The sequence below is a fragment of the Lutra lutra genome, chromosome 2, assembly GCF_902655055.1.
Source record: "Lutra lutra chromosome 2, mLutLut1.2, whole genome shotgun sequence".
NCBI classification, from domain to species: Eukaryota; Metazoa; Chordata; class Mammalia; order Carnivora; family Mustelidae; genus Lutra; species Lutra lutra.
In genome coordinates, this window is record NC_062279.1 from 102,965,806 (window position 1) to 102,980,936 (window position 15,131).

Sequence of the window (15,131 nt, forward strand, 5' to 3'; positions counted from 1 at the left end):
AAAATATACTGATCTACTAATTCTTAAATTTCTCTTGTTTTAAACCATCTTATGGGGTTTTTAAAAAAATTTTTGTTATTTGAGTATAGTTGACACACAATGTCGCATTAGTTTCATGTATATAACACAGTGACTCAGCTTCTTTATACATGACGCTATGCTCACCACAAGTGTAGCTACCATCTGTCACCACACAGTGCTATTACAATACCATTGACCATATTCCCTATGCTGTACATTTTCTCTCCATGACTTACTCTTTCCATAATTGGAAGCCTATACCTCCCACTCCCCTTCACCCATTTTGCACCACTACACACACACACACACACACACACCCTCCTGTCTGGCAATCATCAGTTTGTTCTCTGTATTTATAGATCTGATTCTTTTTATTTATTCATTTATTTACTTTTTTAGATTCCACATATTAGTGAAATCATACGGTATTTGTCTTGACAGTTAAACCATCCTGTTTGAAGTACAACTAATGTGAAAAGGGGAGGTCATACAAAATGGGTCAAAGTTACAGGATATTGACATACATACAGCTAAGCATTCTAACCCCTTTCACACAGTGTAAAATAGAGAGGCTCTATTTCAACCATCACCCCTGGAAGCATAACTTACTAATGCAAAACTAAACTAAAACTAAACCCAAGTTTAAAACTAAACTTATTAAGAGATATGTTTCTTATTTTTATTCAATTCCCATTTGGATGAACAACAAAGGAATAATTTATTTTTCTTAAATGGAAAGATTTTGAAGTCTGCATGCTTTCAGATGTTGCATTCTCTCCACCTTTCCCCCCCAATAATATGGCAAAGGATTAGGTTCATTAAGTTTCAAGAATATGGAGAAATTACTATGGATTTACAGTCCTCCTTTATGACAGAATTCTTGATTTAAGAAAAATCAAGGAAAGAAAATGAACACTTTGCATATTGTATATAGATTTGTAGTAAAACTATATCCACAAATCATGCAAAGAGATGACTGCCTATTGGGGAAAATTCTTCAACATCAATGGGTAATTTCCCATTTTCCCCTCACACAATTAATAGAACCTCTGAAGGTCCTTCTTCAGAGTCTATGTCGCTGGTTTGGGGTAGAATGTAATTTTCCTTGCAATTTTCAATTGCAACTAAATTGCCCTTGGCATTTTGCAGAGCAACAAAGTTGTGTATGACCTTTTTGAGAGCTACTCAGCTACTGGGACCCCAAAATGTCAAGTACAACTCAGTTGCTCTCAAAAATTTTCCACTTGCAATTCATTTGTACTTGAAATTGATCACATACAATGTAATTGAAATGCAAACAGAAAAAAAAAAGACCTTGTAGAATCTCTTAAGAAAATTAATCCATACCATTGTATATGTGAGAGAATTAAATGGTCTCTGTCCTCATCAGTGAAGAAATGTGGTCAAGTGGATTAATGTAGGCCTTGGGTCAAGTACCTTGGTCCTACTCTCTGGCTGGGTGACCTTGTCCAAGTCATTTAGCTTCAGGCCTTATTATGTATATCACAGATGCTCTCAGGACAGAAGGACGCATTTATCATTCTGTTTGTAAGCCCAATGTCCCCGTATCCCCCCTGTGATTCTCCACCTCTCCCCTTTCCTTGATAGGGTGCTGGTACAGCTCTGCAGAGGAACATTTGTTCAGAACTATACTCACACTGTCCTTCAGAGGGAATCAAGCCTGCCTGTGTAACCCAGGAGTTTTGATTAGTTTTCTGTCCTTCTCAAAGCAGCACACCACAGCAACACTGAGTGAAATCAATGAAGGGCTTTGTTGACCATCTGTTAGAGCATTGGCATAATAATAACAAACTTTCCCAGCCTTGTCTTCCAGAAATTCAATTAGGGAAGGGAGAAAGAGTAATCAACTGTGGTGCAAACTGACATTAAAAGATTTATATTATATGTGAAAGTAAATGCAAATATTATCAAGCACTTAAATTGTCATTTGGTAGCAGAGTGAATTCTGTTTTTTTTTTCCCCTTACCATTTGATTTTTATAGAGTCCCTGTTAAATATCTCTTTAGTAAGAAGTTTAATTGGCCTAGAATAGTAGTTCTTTACTGGTGGCGATTTGCCTCCCCAGAGATATTTGGCAAAGTTTAGGGACACTTTCAATTATCACCACTGGCACAGTACTAATGGCATCTAGTTCATAGAGGCCAGGCATGCCACTAATCCTTCCTACAAGACACAGAAAAGGCTCCATCACAAAGAATTACCCAGTTCAAAATGTCAGCAGTGCCAAGGTTGAGAAACCATGACATGGGTAGTTTCCATTGTTAAGACAACATAATCATCTGAATAGAGTGCTTCAGAGAATGGTCATTTGAACATGAAATCATAGATGGATCAAATAGCTATCCACATGAGTTGTCTTCTTTCTCACGTTAGACTTCCTAAATTCACAGTATTTTTCACCAGCACTTTTAGTGTGCAGATTTTTTTCCTTCTAAATATGTAGCAGTTGGAGAAAAACAAGATGTTCTGTGGGGTTGGCACACTGAGAAGAGCCTCCTTGGAGGGAACAGTAGCACAGTGGAATGAAATTCATGAAGATTGTGAAGCTGGGCGAAACAATTGGAGTCATGACTTAGCCACTTCAAAGTTGCTTGGCTTTGTGCAAGTGATATAGCCTTGCTTCATTTGTTTAAAAAACAAAAACAAAAACTCCTGCATAGAGTTTTTATGGGAATTGAAATGACGTAGGTAGCACAGCTGGCACAACAGAGTAGGATGCAAAAATGTCAATCGGTGTGATGGAGGGTATTCTGTAGACACAGGTGAGATAGGACCCGCTAGATCATTTCAGTTGATGTGCCTTTGACTTCTTACCTTGGGTTTCATATGCCAGTCTCTCATCTTGCATGTCTGCTCCAAGTTACTTATGAACTATCAATAATGAACACTACACAGAGCAAGTGGTTCAGCCCTGTCCTTTTAGAGTTTTCAGTCTGCATTTCTATAGTTTGAGTCTTACTAGCAGAATTAGTGTGGAATGCCTGTTCAAAGTGAGCTTGACCAGATCCAATTGGTTACCTCTTAAGACAGCAACATTTCCTGATATAGGGATAAAAAGAGAGGCCAGAGAAGTTACTTTTGGTAATCACCAAGCATGAACCAAAAGATGAACTCATCATACTTTCCATAGTAGTAGAGTGGCTTTTTAGCAACCCAAACCTCTTTTCTTTAAAACAAAAGGAAAATTACTAGGGATATTACTAGAGTAATGTCTTCACTTATATCATTATTAAATACAGATGGTCAAAACGAAAAATCAGGCAGTCAACCTAAAGGAAATCATTTGGGAGGAGACAAACCCCCAGTCCAGGGCTATGCGAGCACTAGGTGTTAATACATGTTGCCTGCCTGGTAACAAGAGGACGGAGGACCTGCCTGCCCAGTGGTGGATTGGAGATTTTGCTAATAAACTCATTGCAATGGCCTCAAGCTCTAATTACCCAGAGTTCCACAAACCAACTGTTCTCTGTCTTTTGGAATGTCTCAACTCCCTGGATAAGAAGCATTTATAGAATAGAAATATTCTTATTTCCATCAAAGGAGTAAATATGCAAATAAAAACAGTTTGCATTCTACTCTAGTAAAAATTAAGTTCCTTAGAAACAGAAAAAAATAATTTATAATAAGATTTCCTGTTTTGGGAGATTTTTATGGGAACATGTCTGTTAGACTTAAAGTTTCCATTACAGACTGGAAAGAAAATTCATGCTTTCTCCTAAGGAGAAAATTGATATTGTCATTGAATGAGAATGTTTATGCTGTTTTCCTTCTGGTACTTATGTGAGTTCCAGCTTTCCTTCCCTACCAATCTCAGAAGTAAGCTTAAACAAGTCAGTGACCTCCAGTGTGCTTGTTGACCATTTGCGGTATTCTCCTTTAAAAAGAGAATATCACAACTCCTGACTCCATATAGCTCCCAGGCAGTGCATTGCTTTCAGCTGGACAACCTTCACAGGATGTAGCTGATGGGACTGTCCATGGCCATGCTAACTCTGATGTGCCTATTCAAATGTAGTGACATAAGTTTGATAAATTTGTTCAAATTAATAACCTGCAACTATTGCCAGCAGAATGCAATGGTGGGTTTTAAGGCAGTTGGGGTGCTCAGTCTATCCTGGTCAATCTGCATAGAAGCTACATCTCCTCTGGGCTTCCGTTTGCTTAGCCAGTGTGACTGCTTATAGGATTAGAATATTCTCTTAACCTGTTTTTGCTGGTTCAACAAAGGGGTTGTTTTCAGTGTTTTGGGTTGTGTTTTTGTTGTTTTGTTTTGGTTTGGTTTTGCCTCAGACTAACTTTTTGTGATTACCTTTCACAGGGTGCAAATTGGGAGAAGAAGGTAGGAAGAATAAGGCTACAAGGGTCTGATTACTACCTTAGCCCTCCCTGATTGTCTCTCATCTCTATCCTCTCTCATCAGTAGGCACTAAGGACACATTTGACCTTTGCTTAAATGAATACATCAAAATGGAGTGCGTTGTGGAGACTATGACTGGGTCTTATTTGCCTTTGTCTAACACTGTAGTTGCTTACACGTTTAACAATGTAATGAAAATTTATTGAGTGAATAATAAACACTCTGCTGCTACCTGTACAATATCATTTGAGAGCCCAGAGCACAGTACAAATCTGTCCACTGTTTTATATCAAATCTCTCATTTCGAGAATAATCATCGACGATAGCTTTAAACATTTTATGTTGCACTTCTAATGGGCATGAAACATCAAGGTGTTTGTTGTTTATAAGCCACATCTTTATGAATGCATTTGGCTATTGCACACACTTTCCATTACCTTAGCCACTAACAAAGAAATTCCAAGTAAGTGCTGTCAGATGTTTCAAGGAAGGTGGCTTTGGAAGAGTCCCTTTGCTTGAGATGGACCACAAATGAAGTTGACGGGAAGAGTGTTCTCGCAAAAGCAACCTGGGAGGACAAATACTACCAGTGAATTCATTATATTTCACCTTCTCCTCTGTTCTTCTGGTAGTTCTGCTTTGCTTAATGTTTTGAATATTTAATACTATGCTAATTTTTTTCCATTTAGTGTCATTTCTATTCTAGAGAAAATTTTATAGAAGTTGTTCTGCCAATATGTAAGATAAATGGGGATGGTATTTGGGACATTTGCATTGTTTGAGATTATTTTGAACTTCAAAATTGTTTTTCTTTCTCTATGAACTTTTTTTAATGTTTAAAGGTGGTGACAACTACTAATAATGTATTCATTTTCCTTTCTTCTCAAATTCCAATTTTAGGTAGGAAGAGAAAAATAAGATTTCACTGAGGTAGAGTCATCAAAGTTGATGTATGTCATAATTGCCTTAATAACATTTTTTGAACATTGATGCAGTAAGATGTGATTTTAAAAAAATAGTATCCTGTAAGAATTTAAACACATAGGACAGGATCACCTCCATATTTTACAAAAAATTAACCTTGGTCTGTGATTTAACTTTCTAGTTTTTCTATTAGTCTAAATCCTCCGTGTGGTACAAATAACGTCTTCCTCAAAACAGAGTCCCCTATTTAAATTCACACTAAAGAATTTATCCAGGCACTACTGGACGTGAAGTGACTTGGGAAATAAGAATTGGTAGCAGCATCTTAGAATGTCAGAGCTGAGTGAGACATCAGAGATCATCTCATCTGAGTTCCTCCTTTATCAGCAAAGAAAATAAAGGCCCAGGAGGGGAAAACCATTTTCCCATGTCACATGTTGTTAACATTAAATGTTAACATTTCCCCAGTGCCAAGTTGGTTAGCATTCTGGCATATAGATGGTTTCCTTTTTTCCTTTTTTTTTTTTTTTTTCCAATTTCTGCATGTTTAAAACAGACTCTCAACTTATTCACCAGAAATCTTGTACAAAATTATGTACTTTCATATAGAAAGCTGAGTGACCTATAACCCAATGTTCAATTCTCAGGATATCATGGATTTTACATTTACTTTTCTTAAAGGTTTGTGTCAGTGAGCATGGTAAATAGAAAGCATACAAAGCTTTTTAGAACAAAGGTTTTACTGGTAAATGTAAAATGTTTCAGCTAATATTAACCATAAAAAAGGAAGATTAACAAATTCTGAAATTTTATATCTATCTATCCTTTTCCTAAAGCCCGCAGAGTGTTTCCTTGTTATGCATGTTTGAGTCAGTGATCATTTTGATGGACTAGCCCTTTCTTCAGGAGACAAGTTAATATAGGTCTTTTTCCAAGATTACCTCACATTCAAAAATACCTCTGAACTTCCATAGCATGAAGAAAACAGTGTGTTTGGTAATGTGCTAATTGCGTCTTTGTAAAGAAATGAGGCTTATGTGTAGGTGGAAGGAAGGGGCCCTTTGAAATGGGTATAGCTCAAAGTGAGTTAAGAGAGGATTTTGGAAGCGATTATCCAGGGAGAAAGGGCCTTCATATGTGGGGTGTGATGGGATACACATCTTGCTTTTAAAAAGTTCTGTTATCAGCACTTTGATAACCATCCTTCTCAGACATCCAACTCCCCTCCCAATCTTCCATCAGATCCCAGGCTCTTCTGGCTGAAAGTGCTAGAGAAATCTCAAGGAGAATAAACACAGTCTTTGTAATTCTAAGGCTAGAAACTGAAAGACAGTGTTGACGTGTAGTGAATTTACTGCATTTCATGCACGCCTGGGCATTTGTTGTGGGCAGAACCACGTACAAGATATAAAATGACTTTTAACAAGTTAATGCCAAAAATCCAGAAAAACTAATTCCAAGTACTCTGTAGCTCCAAAATGCAGCAGAATTGTTAAAAGTGATCGATTGATGTACTCTTTGTTTGGAGAATTTGTTGTCCAGATTTATCTTTGGATTCAGATTATTTTTCATAGTAATGATGCCACACTTCAGCCTTTTTTGTCTTACACATTTTCAGTTATTATCTTGACAATATTGGCAAAAAAAGAAAAAGCATGCAGACTCCGCCTGTTATTAAAATTTCAAAACTGTTTCATTTTTTCAAGACTTTTTAGAACTAGCCAATGAAATAAAATCAAGCAGCACTTATAAAAGTTTTTCTAATATCCTAAAATGTATTCACACACCATATATCCATCGTTATATTTTATTTAAGGAAATATATAAACAACAAACCCAGAATTTGCCATTAAGTTATATTTAGCATGTTTTCCAAATACTGACTTGAAGCAGAAAATTGATTTTCAACCCGAAATGTTACTTCATGAGTATAATTTTTCTTAAACCCATCATACTTTGAAAATATATTTATTTTAGGGGCGCCTGGGTGGCTCAGTGGGTTAAGCCGCTGCCTTCAGCTCAGGTCATGATCCCAGGTCCTGGGTTCAAGCCCCACATCGGGCTTTCTGCTCAGCAGGGAGCCTGCTTCCTCCTCTCTCTCTGCCTGCCTCTCTGCCTACTTGTGATTTCTCTCTGTCAAATAAATAAATAAAATCTTTAAAAAAAAAAAAAAGAAAATTTATTTATTTTCTTTGTTTGAAAAAAGAGTACTCTTTGTCTGACAATAGCTGGCAAACAAAATACCCTTAATAAATCATTTTTGATGTGATAGGATTTGGGGCAATTTTTTAAATTCAAAAAAATGTCATCCAGATTAAACACGGGTGTGACCTGGATAATAGATAGACAATAGGTCTAAAGAATATAAAAACTAAAGACAGAGAATATAAGACAACTCCTGGGCTGCCTCTTCCAATCAGAGTCATCAAGCACCATCCAGCTGGACAGCTCACTCCCTCCCACATGCCTCAGTTCCGTTGTCCCAGGAAAGTCTGATGAGCTGCTAAGAGGAACAAGAAACCCAAGCGTACTGGAAATGTTCAAGGGTTCTTCTGAATCCCCTCCTTCTATTTCCTGCTTTATCTTTCAAAGGAAATAGTTATGGGAGAGAAGAAACAGCAGTGCTGTGGAGAGCCAAGCAATAGATCGAAGTTAAAGGCTGCAGGCTCTAAATCACGTCTCTACTCACAACAATTCTGGGATCATTGCGAAATTACTTAGCCCTTTTACAAGTTAGTAAAACTTCCACCTCCCTCATCTTTAAACATATGAGGCTAGACTCAGTGTCCAAGGCCTCTAGCAGTTCCCAAATCCTGTAATTCAGACTGCCCATAAAAAATAAATGGAACCAACTCTGGGACGTTCAATTTCTAAAGTCAAGTTGTAAAGGGTATAGGCTTTTTCGTTAACAAATGCCAGAAGCTATATAGAACTTTGTGGGTGCTCAATAAATATTAAACAATCAATTTTATCTCTCATCTGCAAAATAGGGTGAGTAATGCTAACTTGTCTCACAGAATTTCGTGCAAGAAATAATAAATGAGAACAAAGCACTTTTCAGAAAATGAAGTAATTCGAATAAGCTGCTTTAATAGGTCTGAGGTCTAGCTAGATGATGCAAGAATAAAGTGTCTTTTTTATTATTATATCTGTGAAATACAGCAGTCTTTTCATCTGTTTAAGAAGAAACAGTCATTATCCTTGCTTATCACCAGAAAGTCAGCATGAGTAATTTCTGTGCAAATGGAATTTTTCATGTGATTTTAACATTTATCACTTTTAACAAAGAGCACCTTTTAGCTTTACCTGATATCAGAATGGAATCATATCTTGATTTAAATAGGTTAACGAGGTGTTCTATCAGCATTAAACTCTTCTGCCTAAAGAAAATGCTTTTCAAAATGACTGATAAGTTGCACAAATGAGAAATTGTAAATTTAATAATCCTCCTACTCAAAAGCAATACAATTCAAGAATTGCTACTAAGGAAAATGAAGTATTGCATTCGAGTTTCCTGGAGTCTTCCACAGTATGTTCATTTTTATGTTTGTTTTCAATAAATATTACATGCTATTTTTTTTTTACAGTGTTTCAACAAAAGACAGCCAGAAGACAATCTGATGGTGACAAGTTCCATGGTCCTAAGAGACAAGGTACTGACATGAACTTCAGCTTATTTAATAATCTCTAAGTAAGAGTTTAAAAAGTCTTATGAATATTGGATGACGTCTCCGAGAATAGAAGTAAATAATTGTGTGCCTGATTACTCTTACTCTTTAATTAGTGTCTTGCCTAAATATAATTTTGTGATAAGATTAATATAAGAAAATTATTTCAATTAATAAAGGCAAGAAACAGCCATGTGAACATGTTTGTGGTGGTGTTGATGATATTGTTACCAAGGCTCTAGGAAGGTCAAGTAAGACAAATTCTCTAACCTACATGGAGACCTAGCTTTCATAGTCCATTAGAGAGAAGCCTCTGGAGTGTAAGTTAGGAGGGCTGGGGCAGGGGGAACAGATGATTGATTCCCCAAAGAAGGGGACCGGCATGGGATTTCTGTCCTCTACATTGAACTCCAATCAAAGATTGGACCCTTGTCTCACTATTCTCTTGCTCTCTACCCTTAATCCAGCAGTTTTTGGAGCACTTACTTGTTATGCAGAAAAGTGCTAAAAACTGTAGTTGCAGAGACATCACACACAGTAGAAAAACTTTTCTCTCATTCTACAAAGAGGCCCCTGCCTCCAATTTTCCCTGACATACATGGTTCCAATTGAAAAGAGAAACTCTAGCAAGTTATTTATTATGATTTTCCCCCTGATAACAAGAGCTTGATTAAAGTTCAAAAATAAAAAAAATGTAAAAGGTGACAGACGTAGGGAGCTGGTTCTGATCATCAATAATCTCAACACACCTAGGAAATAACTTCAGTCCAAAATAGCATTGCCTTGAAGTTGCTACCAGTAAATTACTGGAGAGACATTAAAATAAAACCAAGAGCTTATCTCGCAGTAGCCACTAAACTCACCACCGCCCCCCCCCAAACACACACAGCCAGTGTCCCTTTGTCCCATCGTAGAGATTTCTAGGACTGACTTCTCAGCCCACTGAGCTACTAAATACACAACCTTGGTGGACCTGTTCCTAGAACGTCATGGATTGTCCTCCAAACAAAGGTGTGTCCTTAAATGAGTGATCTTCATCCATCACTTCAAGTGGCATTTCCCATGGCAGCAAGGTTGTACTGAGACCATTCTTCCAATGAAGTATGTGATTCTTGAATGCAGCACATGATGAAACTGAATTTCTGGCCCTGAGCACATAGATGTATTACTTACAGATTTATATGCAAAAACAACAACAACAACAACAACAACAAAAAAAACCTGTCTATTTGACAGCTTTCCATTTCTAGTGATTTCATAATTTGTGGGAAAAGATTTATCTTTTTAAGGTTACTATTATCCTTCCACTGTACCTTTACCTCTCTCAAGAAATAAGTGCAGACCTCCATATGAGATCATTCTACAATTAGAATGAAACAGTTCCTGAGGAATTAGCAAAGTAGAGATTATTCCTATCAGGACTCCCCCACATACCTCACAGAGTTTTGGAAAGAACAAAGGGAGCAGATGCTTTGAGCTCTTTAGGAGAAAATTTCCCTGAAGCGTTTTTTTTTTTTTTTTAAAGATTTTATTTATTTATTTTGACAGACAGAGATCACAAGTAGGCAGAGAGGAAGGCAGAGAGGGAAAGGAAGGGAAGCAGGCTCCCCGCTGAGCAGAGAGCCCGATGCGGGGCTCCATCCCAGGACCCTGGGACCATGACCCGAGCCGAAGGCAGAGGCTTAACCCACTGAGCCACCCAGGCGCCCCCACTGAAGCGTTTTTAAATAAATTATTCAATTATCATATTTTAATTAAATTCCGTTAGAATTGAGGGGAGAATGTGAAGACGGCCACCAGAGATGAAGAAAGGTGACAAGAAGAATGAAGAGATCCTTGGAATTCTTGCTCTTACAAATTGTCCTCTGGTTACCCCCAGAGAGCAACATAAGGAAAGGCTGCTAGTATCTATTAGAGACCAATTATTCTTCTACTGTATGTACAGAAAAATAGTCCCTTCTGTGCCCAGAAAAGAAAAGGGAGGGGAAAATAGTGGAAGGAAGCAAGAACCCAATTATAAAATATTTTATTGGATTAATATCTGTGCATACTTTGGTACTTAATTTGTTTCATTGCTATCAATAATCAGTAGATTTTTAAAACTCTTTTAGGGCTAGGATATGAAAATTTTACCCAAATTTTGTATGAATTTTTTTCTCTCTGGATATTTAAGTCCAACTTACTGATGATGTTTTAGATTAGCCACCTTAGAGCAGTTTCCCTAGATTGCTTTAACCCTGGATATAAGTAATTCTGTGGAACAGAAAAGAATATTGTTCTATTTGCAAGGAGAAGAGGAACATTAAACCTTGTGAGATGTTGGAAAACCTCCGTGATTACTGCAGTCTGCAGGGAAATCAGAATCTAGTATGAGAACAGAAGAGACAATTAAGAATAATTGGGAAGATTCTAAAATTAAATAATTTTACTTTTTTCTTTACTCTGCCCAAACATTTTTCTCTAAAACTTTTCAGATGTTTATGATCCTCCAGTCCATGGGACATACTAGGAGATCAAAACTGCTTGTTCCTGAATTAATGATTACTTTCTAACTATCCTGGGATTTCATGGTATAGTAGGAAAAGCAGTACCTGCTTCACCAATGATAATCTCTTTATTTGAACAAGAAAAGAAAGCCCTTTTATGACATGTTTGTCAGAACCAAGATTTTCTAAAGAGACTAGACAGGTTCTCTAAGGAAGGTTAAAGAAATTACTTAATTCTTTCACTATATGCTGGTAGGAAAAGGGATTACGAAAGCCAACTATTTTCCCTCTGAAATTATAAGTGTTTCAGATGCCCTACATTCAAGACTGCCAGGGATTGCCAGGAAGTTACATTATTGCTAAGTCAAGGAATTTTCCTGAGGAACAGAAAAAATTAATTGGCACAATTTCCATGGAAACTTAACAGATTTTTTCAACTCAGTTTTCACATCCTGAAAAAATATAGGGAAAATGGTGAGGACTTTGGGTCCTCCAGATAAAATTTTCCACCAAAATACAGTTTTAAAATCAGTTTTCCTGAGTTGGTTTTGAAATTAGAAAATGCCAGAGTGGTATCTCGGAATATGCTGCTACTAGCACAGCTCTCCCACCCCTTCCCAAAACTGAGCTCTACCCAAGGTGCTCCAGACTTTGTTCATCAACATTGCAAGCCAGAGAACTGAATTTTATCAGTGGGTTTGGAGTTTATCAGAGTTTTGAAGTCTGAGTCTTATTAATGATGCTGGTAGAAGATTGATTTATAATCCCTAATTTCAATCTATTAAGTCTATACCAGAGGAAGATTCCTTCCCAGTGACTAGAATGCTTGGATTCCTTAGACCCTTGACAAATAATAAAGTTTCTATGAAATATTATTAGGAATTAGAAGACCAGTAGGTGAACATGATCAAGTAAAAGGGGGCTGGAGGAGTATGAGAGTTTCTTCTTTAAAGACATGGAAATATCTGGTTAATTTTCCCTGTCTTACAAGATCATGTAATAGTCTCAGGTCAAGATTTCTCACATTTCCCATATCTGTTACACCTTTTTTCCCCCCTCTGTTATATCTTTTTCTTGGGCTATGCCAAGGGGCCTTTTCTATCCTTACTGGAATTGTACACCTACTATTAATGCAGTCTTACCTCAAATATGATACATGGCAACTGATGAGGTTTAACATTCCTGGCTTTTGGAACTGCCTCCCTGTGATTGTGGGCCACATCCACAAATCTCCTCAGTCACACAGTTTAAAAATGAATCTCATCAAGGATGTGCTGTTGCTGTCAATCTTGGAAGGCAAACTATTTCTTTGGGGACCAGGATTACTGGGAGGTAGGGGAGGCACATCCTATAGATAGCTGTCTATATCTGAGACACTCAACCTTAGATGAGCATAAGAATTATTTGTGGAGCTTCTAAAATTTGGTTGCCTAAATCTCCTACCTTACATATGGCTTAAAGTGGAACATGTGAGAATAATATTGAACAATAATCTCAAAAACAACATGCAAACGAAAAAAATATAACCAAAAGAAACTTTTTTTAAAAGATTTTATTTATTTATTTATTTATTTGACAGAGAGAGAGATCACAAGTAGGCAGAGAGGCAGGCAGAGAGAGAGGAGGGGGAAGTAGGCTCCCTGCTGAGCAGAGAGCCCGATGTGGGGCTTGATCCCAGGACCCTGAGATCATGACCTGAGCCGAAGGCAGAGGCTTAACCCACTGAGCCACCCAAGCGCCCCCCAAAAGAAACTTTTTTGAGGCCATATTATGGTCAAATTTGGCCACTAACTGTGTTATATTTCAAAAATACTCTGCACAATTTTTGCCATGTTTAAACCATGCTTAACTCCATGTTTTATGTAAAAATTCAAATCTACAACCACTCCCTATTATATTATTATATCACTTGCTACAAATAACTTCTGCTGTTATCACTTATTGTCATGCTTTCCATATTATCGTGCTTTCCACTCCTAATTCTATAAAAAGTGGAAAAATAAAAGATATATCAAGAGAATCAGGTCAATAAAAACATGAGGGAAAACATTTATTTTTGATAATGGAAACTATTCACATGCGTTTAATATGCAGATATTAAATCTTTTCTACTCAGTGACTATCTGTCTGGCCCCAGGTATAGTCTCTGTCCACTGATTCTTCAATACAGACTGAAAAGTCATTGTTGGCTGGTCTTTTCAGAGGGTGGGAATGCTCATGGGAAAGATACAGTCAGGGAACGTATCTTGTTTGTGTTCTCCAAGTGCCCAATGCTGCAGCAGTCTGATAAATGTTAAATAATGAAATTTTCTGTAAGTTGGAGGCCTGGGGAAATGTAGATATAGATGGAAATGCCCTTACGTGGAAGAAAAGAAAATGCTGGCCTCTGAGGTATTTTAATCAGGCTCTTTTTGCTGACAGTAGATATATTAAAAAGAAAAGAGGGGGATTATCAAAATACGGTCATTTGTACTCCATAAAAGAATAATGGCTTTAGTTCTCTTTTTCAATGTAATTTACATTTCCATTTTCACAAAAGTTTTTTTGTTAAAGTCACACCTGGGAAAACTTGAGTAATAACTGAGTTCTTGTCCAAAATGGTGATGTGTCAAAAGCCCATAGTAGAAAGTCAGGTTGAAGGATTTAATATTACACTTTGCATCCTGAGGCCCCCACATAAAGCTCTGTGATGGAGGGATGGCATGCCCAAGAAGAATTCTGTTAGTAACTGATGCAGAAAATTAGTTGCTTACAGACAATCAGTACATAGCACCAAGGAATTTCGCATTTCACCTGTATGTGACAAGGCTGTGCTAACCAAACCTGCAAAATCCTGGGATCCTCAGTTATGAATTGCAACTAGACCAGAGAACAAAATTTGACTGAACACAAGAAATGGAAGCAAAGGATAAGTAGACTCTAAAGCTCTTGGTGAACATGATTCAGTAGATATGTTCTCTTTCAAGAGGGATTAAGGAAGAGTACAAATAAATAATATGAGAACTTCAAAAACAACTCCAGAGAAAAGGATGGAGAATTTAATCATGAAGACTCAAGATAATTATACTTCTGTAAATGATTTGTTTGATGAATAAGAATATCAAACACCAAGCGATCAAAATGTAGATAATAGAAAATACATACACACATACAGTAAGAACATTTCAGCTAACAGTTTGTAATTTTTTAAATCTTAGGCTTTTGAAAATACTTTACCTGTTTAAAAAATATTTTAAGGCAGTGAAGAAATATGGATTATTTTGAATTTTCATTTATTAAATTTAAGCTGAAGTATTCAACTTCCAGGTTCAGTATCTGACACCTATCAATATACAAAAGCTAAAAAAGAAAATTTCAGAAAACTGTGAACTTACAAACAAATTAAAAACATAGGGAAGAGAGGCACCTGGGTGGCTCAGTCATTAAGCGTCTGCCTTCGGTTCAAGTCATGGTCCAAGGGTCCTGGGACTGAGCCTGGCATTGGGCTCCCTGCTCTGTGGAAAGCCTGATTCTCCTTCTCCCACTCCCCCTTCTTGTGTTCTCTCTCTCACTGTGTCTATCACTGTCAAATAAATAAATAAAAGGTTTAAAAAAAATAGGGAAGAAACAGCAGCAGAAAGTCTGGAGTCAACATCAAGCTAAGATGAAAACAAA

General features: G+C 37.1%; 1 protein-coding gene across 2 annotated transcripts in view; it reads left to right on the forward strand.

Moving 5' to 3' along the window:
• Positions 1-15,131, forward strand: part of BANK1 (B cell scaffold protein with ankyrin repeats 1) — a 324,478-nt gene that overhangs the window by 288,709 nt on the left and 20,638 nt on the right. For both annotated transcript variants that reach the window (XM_047718087.1, XM_047718088.1), the window contains exon 11: positions 8,911-8,976. In XM_047718087.1, the coding sequence (XP_047574043.1) occupies positions 8,911-8,976 (66 nt within the window). The remainder of the gene's footprint in view (positions 1-8,910; positions 8,977-15,131) is intronic.